Source organism: Plecotus auritus (assembly GCF_963455305.1).
Source record: "Plecotus auritus genome assembly, chromosome: 9".
Taxonomy (NCBI): domain Eukaryota; kingdom Metazoa; phylum Chordata; class Mammalia; order Chiroptera; family Vespertilionidae; genus Plecotus; species Plecotus auritus.
In genome coordinates, this window is record NC_137783.1 from 140,721,448 (window position 1) to 140,740,074 (window position 18,627).

Sequence of the window (18,627 nt, forward strand, 5' to 3'; positions counted from 1 at the left end):
CTTTCTTTCTTCACATTCCTTTCTAGCCCATGGGAAAATGAATGCTCTACTTCAGAATACTGAAGAAAATTGAGTAGTATAATTATAAATCATTTAGATCCAGATTGGGGTTTTTAAAAAAAGTCTGGGATTTTGCAAGCAGCACACAGTTGACTTTGCAATCTTGTGACATGTACTACAAGCACAGAGTCCAGCTAAGGAAGCTCACAAATAAATAACTAAACCAGTAGGAAGTGTTATTCTGGTTAAGGCTACAGTAATGATAGAAAGCCTTCAGATATGTCTCTGCTAACTGAGCAAAGGAAAGCTATAGAAACTTTCTACTCACACAATGAGAACCTGAACATCTCCTTAACACAGCTCTAAAAGAAAACCCAGTCAATATGGAGAACTTCTGCCCAAATAAATAAACAGTATCATGTATAAGGGCTACACTTTCATAACTAAAAATACACACAGAAAAAGAAGATAAAGTGTGAACAGATCTTTCAGAACACTGAACCAAATATTATGAGGGGAAGTACCTGCCAATGTCAGATTGGCAACAGGTCCCAAAGCAGCAATTTTCAACTGGTGTGCTAAAAGAATTTTTAAAACATGCAATAGCTGACTATTTAGTAAGGGGTACTGGCCTCTTTTCCCTTAAATTGTGAAAAAAACAAAACAAAAAAAAAAAACACACAAAACAACAACATAAAAAATGGCCCTGCCGAAACCGGTTTGGCTCAGTGGATAGAGCGTCAGCCTGCGGACTGAAAGGTCCCAGGTTCGATTCCGGTCAAGGGCATGTACCTTGGTTGCGGGCACATCCCCAGTGGGAGGTGTGCAGGAGGCAGCTGGTCGATGTTTCTCTCTCATCGATGTTTCTAACTCTCTATTCCTCTCCCTTCCTCTCTGTAAAAAATCAATAAAATATATTTTTTAAAAAAAATGGCCCTGGCCAGTTCTGCTCAGTGGCTAGAACATCGGCCCATGGACCAGACCAAAGCATGCAGGGTTCAATTGCTGGTCAAGGGCATGCACTTGCATTGCAGGCTCCAGTCAGAGCACCTGCAGGAGGCAACCAATCAATTCTCTCACACTGATATTTCTCTCTCTCTCTCCCTTCCACTCTCTCTAAAAATCAGTGGGGAAGGGAGGGAAATATCCTCAAGTGAGGATTAACAACAACAAAGTGATAACAGCCAGCACAATAGATGTCTGGTGTGAATGAATAAAAATTATACCTATTTTTGTCAGGTCAGCAAAAAAAATGTATTCTTGGTGTGCCGCAGAATTTTCGCTAGTTTGTGTGTGCCATGGGGTGAAAAGATTGGAAGTCGCTGTTCTATTCTAGGGATTAGGGCTCTTAAATCCCTTTGTGCTTTATTGGTTGAACTCTTTGCTAGTGAGATATACGCTACCCACCTTCTCTCCAGAGAGGCTGTACCCACTCAGAGTGCTGTTATTTAAGAGTGTAGAGGAAAAACAACTGTTGCTCTCAAATGGTTATTTCCATAAACTGCACAATTGTGCAAATCTCTTGGAAGAGGCAAACCGATTGCAATTTTATTTTGTGACATTAGGTGGCAGCAATAACCAAATGGCAGGAGGAAAGCTTTCAGGGAACTGGAAAAGGAAGAAAACAGGCTTAGGGTAGGAGTCAAGGATGGAAATATTTCCAGGATAATTTAATTTCATTAAGAATGGGTGCATGCAATGCCATTTTAAATATTACAGGATTCATTATAGGATTCACCAAACCAAAGAATGCCACAAGTTATTTCTACATTATATAGTTGAAAACCTTTCTAAATGGAAGCATTTTATGTCTTTTTTTCTTAATCCTCACACGAATATATTTTTTTCCACTGATTTCTAGAAAGAGTGGAAAGGAGGGAGGAGGGGGAGAGAAAAACATCGACATGAGAGAGATACATCGATTGGTTGCCTCCCCCACATGCTCCTTCAGGGGCTGGGGAATCTGAAACCAAGGAAAGTGCCCTTGACCTGGAATCAAACCTGAGACCCTTCAGTCCACAGACCGACGCTCTAACCACTGAGAAGACCAGCCAGGGCAATGGAAGCATTTTAAATTGGCATTAAATAGCTGTTCATTAGTGTGTGTTTTTTTAATCCTACAAGTGAGGCATCAGAGAGAGATTTAAAATTTTTTATTCAGGGACCCACAGAACCCTTTTACTAGTGTAACACGTCATGTCTTTCAGAAAACAAAGGATGTCTGTGTAATCTGAGAATTCCAACCACTACTCCAACAATCATCACAGGACCATGAACAGATATAACATCTATCCCATCAGTTTCTCACTGGAGTTCCAATACTGAGAAGAGCTCAATAGAATAGAGGAGACAGAGAACAGGGGTGAAGACAGATCAAGAACAAGGACGAGGTGAGTGGTTAGAGGAGGAGGTGGCAGGTTCTCCATGACCCCCTCCACAACTCTCAAAAACACCAATAAATAAGAATTGTCTTTTAAAGACGCAGAAAATCCACAGAGTAATTCTGAATGTTATATAAATATTCTAAATGATATCATGCTGCAGTTTAAAAATCACTTCCACATCTCATACCTAAAAAGAAAAAAAAGCATACACAAGATTTCTGTTTCTTCTAAATTCATTTGCTGCTGCTTCTGACCTACTGGATGTTTAGAATCCTTTATCAAAACCGGCTGCTACAGAGGATAATGATGTCATTAGAAAATTAGATTTTTGGTAACTGGGTTGGGTATGAGGGAGGAGCAAACAATATAAACCAGACAATAAAAATCCATTTGAACAAACACAATAATAACAGATATGAATATACACACACATCACTTTCAAGCTGCTGCTTTTTCTAGATTAATCAGAGAAGAAATTAAGGTGATTTAGAAACACATTGCCTAATGGTTGGGCTTTCTAATATATATCAAATAAGGCAAAGTACTCTCTATTTCCTTCTCATATCAAAGTGGAAACATTCAGTCTACGTTTCAGTTATATTTGTAGTTACATATACTCATTCAGCTCAAATGAAACATTAGAGAAATGAAAAACCTATTAGAGTTCATTAATGAAAATGGATTAGAAAAAGGTGCTGCCACTTCATTATATTTCAAAATAAACCAAAAAATTTAAAATGTAGGCACCAGTAATAGTGTATGTACCCAAAGTGGGGAGAACCTCTCCTGTCTTTAGCTTTTGAACTAAAAAAAGGTATGGATCTCGAAGTCCAATACACCTAGGTTTTAGTCCTGGTTTTACTACTAACAGCTCCTAACAAGAGGATTTTACCCCAAAAAACCTGTTTCCACATTCTCTCATTCTTTCTGTCTCTAAAAATGTAGAGAATTAAACAATAACATGCAAAAATATTGAACTCAATCCTGAAACATATTAGTATGTTGATAAACAGGAAGAGTTGCTGTTATTTTGCATGGCCATTTAGTCATACAAGTGTTACTGAACTCCTATTTCGTACCATATTCCAGGTGCTGGGGAGGAAGCAGGACGGCCAAGGTCACTGCTTTGACTGTATAGCACCTGCATCCTTCTGAAAGAGCTCTGGGCAATGGTTCATCAGAATAAATGTTTACACTGATTATATTTATCCTAATTGCTTCTCTGTCGTCTTTATTTCACTCAAGGAGAACTAGTCTTCCAGTCTACAGAGAGTGTGGAAAGTGATGCAAAGAAAATTCCTTTTATGCCTTATTTAACATATTGCGGGAGCTAGCACATATTCATACTCTGGCAGATGATATTTGGAACACCATGTAAAACATTTTGCAAACTTCACAGTTTTCATACACTTGTGAGTAGCAATTTCTAAATAAAAGAGAGTTTACAAGGCTTTAAATTTGCAGTGCCTTTAATCAGAAATTGGAAAATTAAGATTGAGTCAGAAGCAACACGACAGAATGTTTCATTTCCACTGTTTAATTATAAATTGCTATGTGATCCTCATTACAACACTCAGTAAGATTTGCCATCCATAAACTTAGAAGACGGGATGAGGAAAGAAGGATAACATGAGGTTGGTAGTTAAAAGAGAAGCACCTACCAATTTCATGATTTAGCGTTCTATTTACATTTCTGGAATCACAGCTAATTATCCAGTTTAGAGATTCTGCTAAGTTAAAGATTCTGCTCTAATTAATACCATTAGTGGGTTTCTAGTAAGAGGAAATACGTTTGAATTCTAAATCTTGCTCTCCCTTTAGAAATCCGATCTCATTCCATACATCCAATGGAACTATCCTTAGTCTGATTATGTTGCTGATGACCCTCCTAGTATTAAAATGAAAAATTCCATGTACCTCCTCTGTTTGCCATGATTGGTTACACCAGGATGCTGCCTCATTCAATACAAAGGCGGGCATTTAGGCCAGAGATCCAGTCATCTACTTGAATCTCCCACTTGGATTTCTCAAAGCCCTCTTAAGTTTAGCATATCCCAAAGTGAAATCATCATTTTTCTCTAAAGAATTTGCTCCTGATCCAGGGTTTTCTGTTGTAGAGAAATAGCACCCAGTTGCTTAAGTCAGAACCTGGAAGTTGCTAATTACTAATTGTATAATTTTAAATTCTGTAAGTCTATTTCTTGTCCGTAAAAATGGCCACAGAAATATTAATACCTACCTAGGATTGTGGAGGATTAAATGAGATTCATTAGCATGGTATCTGGCATATTTTAGAAAATGCTTAATGAATGCTGGTAATAATAATTAAAACCAAATAACTATTATTGTTATTCTTCTCCAGACAAGACCTCTGAAGAATACCTTAATCAGATCCTGGTTCTGCTTCTTTTTTTTTTTTTTTTTAAGATAATTAAACTTTGATTTAATAAGGTAGAGCACTTTACACACTATTGATACTTAGACTGAAACAGTAATAACTTATTTTTTCATAATAATTTAAGTTCAAATATCTTGTACATTTTGTTTTACATTTTTTATTGATTAAGGTATTACATATGTGGTCTTATCCTCCCATTGCCACCCCCAGCCCCCACTCATACCCTTACCCCCCGGTGTCTGTGTCCATTGGTTAGGCTCATATGCATGCATACAAATCCTTTGGTTGATCTCTCCCCTTTACCCCCACCCTCCCCTACCTTCCCTCTAAGGTTTGATGGTCTGATTAGTGCTTCTCAGTCTCTGGATCTGTTTTTGTTCATCAGTTTATGTTGTTCATTATAATCCACAAATGAGTGAGATCATGTGATATTTATCTTTCTCTGACTGACTTATTTCGCTTAGCATAATGCTCTCCAGTTTCATCCATGTTGTTGAAAATGATAGGAGATCCTTCCTTTTTACAGCAGGGTAGTATTACATAGATGTACCACAGTTTTTTAATCCACTTATCTGCTGATGTACACTTGGGCTGTTTCCAAATCTTAGCTATTGTAAATTGTGCTGCTATGAACATAGGGGTGCATATATCCTTTCTGATTGGTGTTTCTATTTTCTTGGGATATATTCCTAGAAGTGGGATTACTGGGCCAAATGGGCGTTCCATTTTTAACTTTTTGGGGAAATTCCATACTGTCTTCCACAGTGGCTGTACCAGTCTGCATTCCCACCAGCAGTGCAGGAGGGTTCCTTTTTCTCCACATCCTCGCCAGCACTTGTCATTTGTTGATGATAGTCATTCTGACAGGTGTGAGATGGTATCTCATTGTTGTTTCGATTTGCATCTCTCGGATGATTAGTGACTTTGAGCATGTTTTCATATGTCTCTTGGCCTTCTTTATGTCCTCTTTTGAAAAGTACCTATTTAGGTCCATTGCCCATTTTTTGATTGGGTTAATTATCTTCCTTTTGTTAAGTTGTATGAGTTCCCTATTAATATTGGAGATAACATTGGCAAATATGTTCTCCCATGCAGTGGGCTTTCTTGTTTTTTCTGGTTCTGTTTCTACTTCCTAAACATCTCTCCAGTCATCCAACTCCCATTACCATCATCCTAATATGAAACCATCATCATTTTATGTTTCATTGCTGACATAGACATACTGGTCTCCTTTTATCAATTCTTGTCCGCTTCAACTTGGGAATCAGAATGATCTCTCTAAAATTCTATTATGATGTCAACTTACTTCTTGAAACTCTACAGTGTCTACATTGTCCTTCCAATAAAGTCCAAAAGCTAATAAACCTGGTTTTGTAAGCCCTTTTGTGATCTGGCCCTGCTTCATCTCCAGACTCCAGCCACTTCCTCTGCAATCCGTGCTCTAGATTTACAGGTCCTCTACCAGTTCCCCCAATTTGCCAAGCACATTTTCCTTCTGTTTTCTGCCCAGAAACCCTTCCCATAGCTCTCCTTCCAGGGTTAATCAGCCTTCAGGTCTCAACTTAAACATTACTTTCTCAGACAAAACATCTCAAACACTCTTAGCTTTCTCAGTAACATACTCTTTCATGACATGCAACACACTCCCAATTACTTGTTCAATGGCTGACTTCCATGACAGCAGGAACAATATCAGTTTTATTTACTGCTATATCTCTGCAACTTTACTTGTTGATACTCTGGTTTCTCTACAAATCTGTCACCTTTTACTTGTTGAGTGAATCAGTATATGATTGACTGAATGAATCAATCAACAAATAGGAAAGGAGAACTGCTGTATTGTAATTTTTTTGGTCTTTGTCAGATTCCTAGGGTAGATGTTCTAAACCTTTGCAATTTCCAGGGTAACAGCTGTGTATTTGTTATCCCTGGTGGGCCTGTTGATCACACCAGAGTTTATACTACCAAGATGATTCAGAATGGGGATTGGTCACAATGAAGAACAACTGTGTAACTGGAGGGTTGGTTGGGGCTCTGAGCCAGCCCAACCTCTGGAAAAGGAAGCGGGGCTGCAAACTGAGTTCAGTCACTGGAGAAATGAGTCATGCCTACAGAATGAAACCCAATAGAGAATCTGGACATTGAAGCTCAGTGGAGCTGTCTGGTTGGTGAACCATCAATGTGTGGGGCGTATGAGTCCTGACTCCACAAGGAGAGGACCAGTAGCTGTGTTCCAAACCCTCTCAGACCTTGCCCCATGTGACTCTTCATTGGACTGATCTTGATTTGCATCCGTCATACGAAGGCTGTTTTCTTAAGCTCTGTAAGATGTTCCGGCAAATATCAAACCTGAATTTGTAATCAGTTGGTCAGAAGTGCAGTGCTTGGCCCTGGGGAGCTCCAAATTTGTAGGTAGTATCAGAAGTAAGGGAAGTATTGTTGGGGATTGTGCCCCTGAACTTATGGAGTCTACACTAACTCTGGGTGGTCAGGGTCAGAATTTGATTACATTACAAAAGCGAAGTTTTAGAAGTGTCCTAAACCTCTAGAAAGCATGAAAATCATATCCCAGTATAATAGAGATACTCCATGGTCTCAGGAAACGAGCATCCTATCATACTCCTGTAATCCTTTCCTCTGTAACTAGGCTAATAGCCTATGCCCCTTCTGGGGCCTGAGTCATTTTATGCCTGGGCTACAGGGAAGGAAAAAAAAAAAATTAGTGGATGGAGAAGGGGATTACTTCCAAAAGTATGAAGTTTATCTTTGGTGCTCTCCTAACTAATTATTTTTTCCCCTTCTATTTTTCCTCCCCTCAAGTATCTCACTGATCACTAACCTGCCCCTATAACCTCCTCTTTAAGCCTCTTCTTTTCTATTTCAAAATAATTTCTCCATGTCTTTCACTAAGATAGTCATTTCCTCAAGGTGACTGATCCAGCAAGTAGACAGGTAATAAACTGAATGTACTAATCCCAATCCTATCTAATAAAAGAGTAATATGCAAATTGACTATCACTCCAACACACAAGATGGCTGCCCCCATGTGGTCAAAGATGGCTGCCCCCATGTGGACACAAGATGGCCACCACAAGATGGCCAGCAGGGGAGGGCAGTTGGGAGGGACCAGGTCTGCAAGGGAGGGCAATTGGGGGCAATCAAGCCTGCAGGAAAGGGCAGTTAGGGGTGACCAGGCCTGGTAGGATCGGGCCTAAATGGGCAGTCGGACATCCCTCTTGAGGGGTCCCAGATTGGAGAGGGTGCAGGCTGAGCTGAGGGACACACACCCCCTGTGCACGAATTCTATGCACCGGGCCTCTAGTCTATATATATAAAGCCTAAGCGACCGTTATGAGCAGATGACTGGCCGGTAGCTATGATGTGCACTGACCATCAGGGGGCAGATGCTCAATGCAGGAGCAGCCTCCTGATGGTCAGTGTGCTCCCACAGCCAACCTCCCATGGTCTCTTCCCCCAGCTGGCCAGCCCAATTGGCCCAATCACCAGCCAGGTCGAGGGACCCCACCCGTGTACAATTCATGCACCGGGCCTCTAGTAAGATATAAATGAAGATGGCATTGGTTCTTTCAGAGCTACTTACATTTCAAAAGGCAATTTAAAACTAATTTCTTATTAGTAAAGTTCTGAGAATGGCAAGAAGATAACGTATAGCTCTGTATAGTTCTAAAGTCTCTGAAGACGACGCAACACTCTTCTACTTGTAACTTCCCTCATCAATCGAGACTGGGAAGCTGCATAACTTCCTGGTATGCACGTATCCTTCCTTGGGGGAACATAGAGACAGTTTCCTCAACCTTGGCCTACATCGATTTCTTCTCTCTTTGATACTTTAGGGACTGAACTCTAAGAAGGCCATCCCAATTAATTAGCTGGGAATTTGCCATTTGTAAGCTAACTGGTCCTTTCCCCCAAGTAGCTAATAATTCCCTTGGGTCTTTTGTTAAGAAGCTCTGGAAACTTAAGTATAAACAGATACATAATACTTTCTTTCCTTTCATTAATAGCTCCCTTGCCCCACACTTCCTCCTATAAAAACCTTCCATTTTGTACAACACTCAGAATGCCTTTCTAGTTGCTAGATGGGATGCTGCCCAATTCATGCATCTCTTAACAGGGCCAATTAGAGCTTCACATTTACTTGGTTTAATTTTGCTTTTTAACAGTAATAAATAGGCCTGAATACACTCAGCCAGCACCAGTATGGCTTCACAAGTCCCCCTGTCTGCACCCATGGACTCTCTAGTTTCTACAACTTATAAAAACTGTGACAGTATGGGATGCCGAAGACCTTCGCAGCTTTTGGCGTGGAAATTCTTGGTCTAGGGTAGGATGCATTAAAAGCTATGATTGATTTACTTACTAAATGAATCACAAACTAAGTAACTATATTTTTCCAGGAAGACCCTTCTATTTTTAATTCTAAAATAAAGAATGTCACTTTTTTAAAAGTTAAAAACTCATAGCAGTGTAATTTGAAATAAGTATTATCTGTGGCATACTTGAAATCCAAGGCTACTCTGTTGGCCTTGGTAAATTATGCCTCCCGCGATGCATTGTGCAAAGTCCTCCAAACCAATTTGGAGCACACATGAGAGTCTCTTGAGGAATCAAGTGAGCATTAGAGCAGTCCCATTTTGTTAACCAATTGTTTGCTTACTCAAAGCAATATTGATGTCATTTTCTCTGAATAGTTGAAATTTTTTAAGCTTTCTCAACTCTGTGTTTCCTGGCATTTGCCCGAGAGAAGAGAGCAGATGCTTACTTATTTTACATAACAGCATTAAGAATCCAACCCTCAACCTTATGTATTTAGAGTCTTATCAAGTTACCATGACCTTTCAGTATGAATTCACACAATTTGTGGCTGTTTTCCTTCCACTTATCTTATTGAAAACTTAATGTTTCTCTCATGACAAAGGGCTTTAGCATTTTCCTTGGTAGTTCAGGAAATATTAATTTTCTTTATTAAGCACTGACTATACTTCGGTGGTTAATGCTATTCAAACAAATGGAGTATACCATGGTGATTTATTTTTCTTTTTATCATTACTGGTTTTGTTAATAATCAGTAGAAAAAAAATTCCTTCCTGTAACTTAATATGGATTGCTAGATCGTACCAGAAATCAATTCCCTAAAATAAGGGAATATTAGACAGGGGAGATTGACATTAAGCAGAAGTAGGAAAATAAGATTATTTCCCCTTTATTGGACAGAGGTGGGGGCATGTATGATCTGGATGGGGATGAGAGAGGGAAGAAAGAAGGTAAAGGAACTACAGACCCAGGTAATCATAAGAAAAAGAAAACATAAACACTGTACCACCCCTAAGTTCTGTACCCACACTATAAGAGTTGAAATATGACCTAACAATAAGATAAAATTAGCTCATAAAGGTGTCTTTATAATTCTCTCAAAAATCTTGACAAACTAAAATTATAATGCAATTTAAGTATAAGATATCTGCTAACAACTGTCAATAATAATTATGCAAAGCTTATGATTAAGGAGACAGGTGTGGTAGAGGAGAAAGAAAATTAAATGGATAGCCACTTAATAAGATAATGTATTCAAAAGTGCTGCTATAAACTTTAAAGGATTATATAAATATTACCTATAATTATTTTTATTATCAAACTGTAACCAAGTAGAAGTAAAAAATAATGTTGTGTGTATGTCTCAATAAGTATTCAATCAGAATTATTTAATTATAGTGTAACTTTAAAGTGTTATCTTTCCCATTAGAACATTATACTATTTGATATCAGGCACTTTCTTGTTCAATGTTGTATCTCTAGTTCATTGATGAATGAATGAATATAATATGAACTGCTATTGCAATTTACTAAGGAGCTGGCTACATAAACAATGGTTCCATTAGCATATGTGGCCTAGGAAAACATCAGTCCTTATGTCTAAATATCAATGTTTACGTATTGACACAAGTCCTAGGATTCTAGAAGTGGGGAAAACATGCTTCAGAACCACATGCCCTCTATTCCCATCCTTAACAGATTTGTCTGTTGTGCCTAAACTCATACTGTAGACTTTCTATATATTGAGTCAGGAAAGAACAGATGAAGAACGCCTTTTTTAACCCAGCAGTCCGACAGCAACCAGATGCCCAACGTTTCCATCTTCAAGGGCATCAGCTCTAAGTATCTATAGTTCAAAGTTACCCAGTGAAAAGCAGCTAAAATGTATGTAAAGCTAAGAACAATTGTGATTAACAAAACTACTTCTGAAAGAAAACTTTCTTCTCCAAGAACACAAGTTGAAGGTGTGTCTCTGCTCATTAGAGCTCCTCAATCCATGTCTCTGCCTAAGCCAGCCTTCATTCTTCAGGACATGCCTAGTTTGAAAGGGGTTATGACAGACTATGGCAGTGTCTATTCTAACTAATAAGTCATACCTGCTACTGATTTGAGAATTTAAAAAAGTCAACAATTTTACAGATGTTAGTGGTGCTGCAGGTATTCCAGATCTAAGCTGAGGAAAAAGAATTATGAAAGACTCCAGGCAATATTATAAGTATTGACCCAAGAAGAACGTGTAGACACAAGAAGAACGTCTAGACCTGTGTCTTCACTCATATTTTGCTACTGGCTATCCTATAAGTGAGGAAGAAGCAGTGCGGGTAGGTGGGGCATGGTGATGTGTGATGTGGAACAGGCAGGAGCTGAAAAAGATGGCATGGCTAAGCCAGGGTTAAGGCACTGTGTAGGGCTATATATGTTTAACTTGTTTTTAAATTGCATTACCAAGAAATTATATAAAAGACCATTCTTTTATAGTAAGGGGAAAGGAGGTGAGGTTGTGAATAAAGAAATGTTAGAAAACTGTTTTAAAGCTTTCTTTGTTTTTCCTCCTTTTACAATCCAATAAAGAAGACGAAATTCCCAGGTTCACACCAATTTAGGCAGTGAGATAAACAGGTTCAGCAGAGGAAAGTTTTTCTGAACTACATACTCTTTTTCTTCCCAGAAATGGTTCAAAGAATGTTAGGTAACTTTTCAAAGTCCTTGTTCTTTCCTTAAAAGCTGGCAAATATTTTCCATAACAAGGTACAATATTTCCATATCTCAAAAAATCATTGGTTTTTGGTAATAAGAGCAAGGTATAACAAAAGAGAGAAGCAGACTTAGATTAAAAAAAAAAAAAAAGAGGGCTGAATGCCAGTTGTATCTCTCAGTCTTTATGTGGCCTTAGGCAAGACCCTACGCTCTCTGAGCCACACTTTCAACTGGGGTGATGTCTCCCCCAAGGGGACAAAAATTGGTTGGGGCCCAGCTAGCATGGCAATGCGGTTAGTAGGTTATGGTTCGATTACCGGTTGGGGCACATGTCTGGGTTGCAGGGTCGATCCCCAGTCGGGGGGTGAGGGGTTCAGGAGGCAGGAGATCAATGATTCTCTTTCATCATTGATGTTTTCTCTCTCTCTCCCCCTCTCCCTTCTTCTCTAAAGTAAATAAAAATATTTTTAAAAATTGGTTTGGAGCTAGAGAGCATAAGATCTTATTCTTTATATGTGTAAAACAAAAATATACATACATAAATGAGACATACATAAATAAGCAATGCTTTTCTAAGTCTTCATTTCTCAACTGTAAATATGGGTCAGCATCTTCCACCTTAAAGGATTACTATGATATAAATATAAATATATACAGAGAATGAGAGACTGGAAATAAAGCAAGCAGAGAAAACAACCAAATGCAGAATAGCCATTAAAATATAACTAAAAATACAAAGATTCAAGTAAATATAGATTAATATAATCTAATAATCAATTGTATTAATAATATAATTTTTGACTCACTAGTCATTTCATCAACTGAGCACCTAATCTCCAAAAAAGAAAACATACAGTCATTGTAAAAATCAAACAATAAATGCAAAAAGAATATATATTAGTAAATGTGGCAAAGATACAAACCTAAAACACCAATTTTAAGGCCTGCCAAGCTTGTTTTAATTTTATCATATATATCTTCAGATGCAAAGTCAACAGCAATGGTCTTTGTTTCCACTTTGAATTTTTCTCCTGGGGAGAAATCACAAATGGGGAGAGAATTAATACATGGCAATTAAGCACTTAATGCCATTATCCTTCCAAACTCTTTTTACCCCCTAATTTGATATAAAATTTAGACCAGGATAATTTTAGGCAACCATGAGATGATCTAAGAGATGATATAAAGACAACACAATAGTTCCACAATAAAATTCTAGTGTTGTCACAGAGTTGGCTGGATGGATGTTCCTTAATCAGTCCTCCTTCCAAAAATCAATGACTACTTTTTAGACCCTTAGGTACAAATAATAAAACATGATTCACATTATAATGTTATATACTCTTTAAATATCACTGGCTTTGTGATTTTAATTGCAAACTGATGCTTCATTATCTCAGGAAGAAGTCTTTATGCTGTAATATATTTTAAAGTGTGATATATTAAAACAAAAGTTCATCTTATTAAAATGAAAACAAAAGTAATAGGATTCCATTGGAATTTAAAAGCTCGGTTAATAGTTAATAGTCACTACATTTAAAAATCCACACAAAACAGTGACAGAGCTACAAAGTGACACAAGAAAGACTTCACAAGACCATGAAGTTCCAAACAGAGCTCATGGAAATAACAGATTGAGAAATAAGACCCTGGAAAGACGGGACTCATCTGATGTAACCATACTGTTTACGCCTGCCTGCACTAGGGAGTCCTTTTGAGAAGACAGCATAGACTGTGAGGTCACCCAGACATGGGTACCAATTTCATTTCCACACTTACTTGCTAAATGACTTTGACATCCCTTGTCTCTGTGTGAGGCTCAAGTGTTATCTACTGGCATACAGGAGGCAATCCATAAAAGTTAGTCTCCCCTTTCTCTCCTCAACTAATCCCATGCTCACATCACTTTGTGAAGTTCAGAGGACTAAGAAAGCTTATCTTTGGAAACTGATGAGAATTCATTTTAAAATCCAGTTTCTAAAACGAAATGATTCTCCATTTGCATGCAGGCAAGTAAGTTAGCGCATCACAGAGTGTGCAGCACTAACCCAGGAAGTTTCCACTCCTGACCTAAAGGATTTATTTATGTCTCAAACTAAAGAGCCAGTTCACAAGAGATGTGGTTCTTGGTTAGACTCAATGAAAAGTATTGACCCCAGGTAGGAATTCATGAATAAACCAGAGGGTAATAATTGTATGGCAAATATCTTGCCTGCTGGGAAAGGCATACTTACTATTCCACATAAGTGAGTTACTATATGTGCTCATGAAATGGAGAGGCAGACAGACACAGAGCTGTCATTTCACATAGCTGATCCACCATGTCTCACTATAAATGGTTCGCAGAATTTACCACAAGTAAATAAAGATCTTTTATTAGAACCACAAATTCATAAGGGGGGAGGGGGAAGGGGAGACAAAATCAGAAGGCTGAAGAATACCTTTTATTAACTGTAAAATAGGATAAATTTATCTATTTTGAGAAAACCAAAGTATGTTGCCATACTAGCACCATATATTGACATTTAGGAATATTTCTAGTAATAACGCCACTTCACAACCCCTTAATCAAATTTATTATTTCAAATCTCATAGGATGTACTTATGTTGCAGCCTGATATAGATATGCTGCTAAAAAAATTCAGAGACGCTTTTGGAAAGAACGTTATTTAGTAAGAACCCTCAAGTAAACTTTTTCTTTGTGTTCACATTAGAATAAGCAAAATGGCTTCTGATGCAAGTTTTTCAAGATAACATTATGAACTTATACCTGGATTACTGTGAATCATGTTCTAGTTCAGTTAACACTGCTGCTTGTCTCTTAACTTCCCTTTCCTGCCTTTATTGTAGGCTTTCTCTTTCTTTAACGTAGGTCAGCTCATGTCCCTCTCCTCCTCACAAACCTCTCAGAGTTCCATCTCACTCACAGTAAGAGCCAAAGTCTTGGGCAACAACCTAATACTCTCTGAACTCATCTCCACCTACTTTTCCCCCAGTTGCTCCCTAGCTCCAGCACAGAGGCCCCCAGCAGTTCTTTAAACACACAGTGGTCTCCAAATACACTCAAAGGCTTTTGCTCCTGCTGCTCCCTCTGCCTGGAATGCTCCTCTGCATCCCTTGTCTCCATTGGGTCTTGAAACAGATGTTACCTTCTCAGTGAAGCCTCCTTTGACCACCCTTTAAAAACTGCAAGCACTCCTCCCCTAGCAATCTTTGTCCCCCTTCCCTGCTTTGTTTTATCCTGCTGCATTGACCTCCCTCCAATACACCATGTATTTTCATAATGTATGTGTTTGTTGTCTGTTCCCACTAGAAGTAAGCTTTGTGAAGACAGGACCTGGGTCTGTTTTGTCGAGTTGCTCAACAATGTCACAAAGGATAATGTTCCGTCCTCCTCTCTTATTCCCTTAGGCTGGCTCGCCTCCTGGTTTCAAGAAGGCCACTGCCATTTCAAGTGTCCCATGCAGATGGCTATGTTCTGAGGAAGAAATGGGGTGTCCCTCTTATATGTCCCTTTTACAGTGAGGAAAGCTTTTCCAGAAGAATCCAGCAGATTCCCCTCACATTTCCTTTCCTGGGATTATGGGATGCATGCTCTTGCCGAGGCCCACGTATGGGCTTTGAGGATTCCACACACTGCCCCTACCAAGTTGTGTGAGTCAGGAATAGCAGCACATATATAAGAATAAGACAAGAAATGCCTCTCCCTGGGCATAAGCAATCAGAAGAGAATTATGACGGGTGCTCTAAGGCTGAGATAGGAGGTAGTTGGCTTTCCTAGGAGTGGAGGAAATCTAGTCTATCAGTGCTCAGCTGACCCTACCAACGGAAGTCAAACCAGATGAACAAGAATCCTCTAATATTTAACATCAGCATAAGGATATACTAAGCACCTGGAACAGAAGTGAGGACCATATATTATACAGTATAGCATAGTGCCACACACACAATTTCCACCTTCACCACCCCCACACCTAAGGCTCATCGTAAGACCACCAGTCCACAACTCACAAACAGTCCATTGCTGGGGAAAAACTTTACCAAAGCCTTTGGAGAGGTATTTCTGAGTACTCTGATCCCTGCCCACCACAAAGGCTCAAGGGATGCCGGCCTCAGTCAAGTCTTTCCTCTAGGGTAGGATCTGTGATAGTTAAAATCAAGTCTTTCCTCCAGGCTAGGATCTAAGAGAGTTAAAATACCTTGTAAGTGTGTAGGACAAAGATACACAAATAAGTGAAGTTGGAGGTTGCAATGGGAAGAGATGAACCACTTATTTGTTCCTTTAAGGAAACTCTGGTTGTCCCAGCTTTCGAGTACCAGCCCCTTTGGGGTATTCCTCGGCTTCAGAGTCACCTGAATCAAGATCATGCCCCCTTCCCATGACGTCCACATCCAACGACAGATTGAGGTGGGAGTATAAAGCCATTGGACTGCTTGTACCTATCACATTGTGATTCCAAAATTACAGTAAGTTAAGAAGCCTGGTGCACGAAATTCATGCACAGGGAGGGGGAGGGGGGTTCCTTAGCCCGGCCTGCACCCTCTCGTAATCCGGGACCCCTCAGGGGATGTCCGACTGCCAGTTTAGGGTTAGGCCCGATCGGGCCTAAACTGGCAGCCGGACATCCCTCTCGCAATCTGGGACCGCTGGCTCTTAACCGCTCACCTGCCTGCCTGCCTGATTGCCCCTAACTGCTTCTGCCTTGGCCCCACCACCTTGGCTTCGTCCGGAATGACATTTGGAAGGTCGTTCAGCTGTCCGGTCTAATTAGCATATTATGCTTTTATTATATAGATTTTTCTGTTCTTTCATAATACCCTAGCTTTAATTATTCTAGCCTTAAGATAAGTTTTTTTTTTAAATATATTTTATTGATATTTTACAGAGAGGAAGGGAGAGGGATAGAGAGCTAGAAACATCGATGAGAGAGAAACATCGATCAGCTGCCTCCTGCACACCTCCCACTGGGGATGTGCCCGCAACCAAGGTACATGCCCTTGACCGGAATCGAACCCAGGACCCTTCAGTCCACAGGCCGACGCTCTATCCACTGAGCCAAACCGGTTTCGGCGCCTTAAGATAAGTTTTAATATTTCTGACAACGCAAGTCTCCGTTATTATTACTCTTTTTCAAAAGTTTATTGGTTATCCTTACTTCTTTAGTCTCAGTTTTTATTGGGACTGCATGAAACATTTCAATTAAATTTATGAAGAACGACAATGTGGCACTCCTCCAGGCTCTCCATTTACTCAATGTCTCACAAAAATTGTATGGTTATAAATTCTTCAAGAAATTAAAGTACTAAAGAATTCCACTATTAGAATACTATACATCATTATGCAAAGATACTCAATGCTGCTAATTATTCCTACTGATTTGAACCATTCAGTATTTGAAATTGGATGGGCTGGCATCCTGCTACTTACAGTTGTGGTCAAATACAATCATGCCCCCCTCCCATTCTGAGATGGTCTTGGCCCACTGTCTCTCAGCCTAGTGGCTGAAACCAAAAACCAAGAAGCAAAATGCCCCACAACTCTGATGATTGATATGAGATGTTCAAGGCAATCAACTTACTAGAAATGGAGGCAAAAATCAACTCTGGCTTAAATGGTAGTGAATGAAGCTGAGAAATAGCTGGGCTAATGATACCATTCATTCCCTTTTTATCTACTATCTCACTGAAAACCACATAACCACAGTTGTGGAATTACAGAAAGCAAATATTATTCATTGCTATAGAGCTATATGACAATGAAGGCCCTCACTGTCTCAAGCCACTCCATCACCTGCAAGTACGGGTGCCCCCCTCCTGCAGTCACCTTGCTGATTTTTACTCAGAGAATCTGAATTAGGTCCAGGTCAAGCCTGGAATTGACAGGAAGGAACTGCACCCATACGTAGTCTCAAGATGCTGATAAAACACCTTTCAGTATTAAAACTAAGGTATTTTTAGGTTCAAATCTAAAAAAGTCAGGAACACATTCCAAATATCTTTAACATATTTCTGGTCTGGCCATCATTATTTTCATTTTTCTCAACAAACTGATATCTCTTAAATATAAGTCTTTCTCTAAGAATAATTTTATAGGTCTTAGAAAGACTTTCTTCATTTCCCCCCTTGATGTCGAGGGATATTAGGTCTGAGAATGCTAGAAAAGAGGTCTAATCTACATAAACCCATGCATTATTTACAATTTTTCTATTAATAAAAACCAACGATAATATATTAATTCATTTGTCCCTACATCTGCTCCAAATAAACAATCTGTTTTTTCCCCTAAATTTTAGGTACTATGCATTATGAAAGTTTGTCAAATTTACCCTTCCCCATCTTTTCTGTATTAAAACTTTCATCATTTAAGATTCACACTGTGCCACCACCTCTGTGGACTGATTTTTTACAATTCCCATTTTCTCCAAGGTTAAGCTATTTACTCTCTTGGCTGTGTTCCTAGAGACAAAGCTTCCATATAACCTTATTAAATACTTACCATACTCTATTATTCAAAGAGCCCTTATTTCCTAACAAACATAGATCATTCCTTGTCATCTCTGTGTTCCCAGCACCTAGCACAATGCTTGGCATATATAACAGAGGTCACTCAATGTTTGTTGATTGAGTAAATGCATCTAGGCCAAGAAGGCTGACTTATTAACATCATCTTCTCAATACTTCTTGAACTCTTCCCTATAGAAATAAAATTACATTGCTGGAAAGAGATGTCTATATGAGATACAATATAACGTAAAGGGCTTGCTATAGGCATTTTTAAGCATTGAGAAACAACTCAGTTCTTCCATCTGTCCT

At 39.1% G+C, this 18,627-nt stretch overlaps 1 protein-coding gene across 1 annotated transcript in view; it reads right to left on the reverse strand.

Annotated features, from left to right (window-relative positions):
* The window catches only part of HSD17B12 (hydroxysteroid 17-beta dehydrogenase 12), a 140,725-nt gene that overhangs the window by 28,407 nt on the left and 93,691 nt on the right, over window positions 1–18,627 (reverse strand). Inside the window, exon 4 of the mRNA XM_080643200.1 lies at window positions 12,738–12,845. Within this exon, the coding sequence (XP_080499326.1) occupies window positions 12,738–12,845 (108 nt within the window). The remainder of the gene's footprint in view (window positions 1–12,737; window positions 12,846–18,627) is intronic.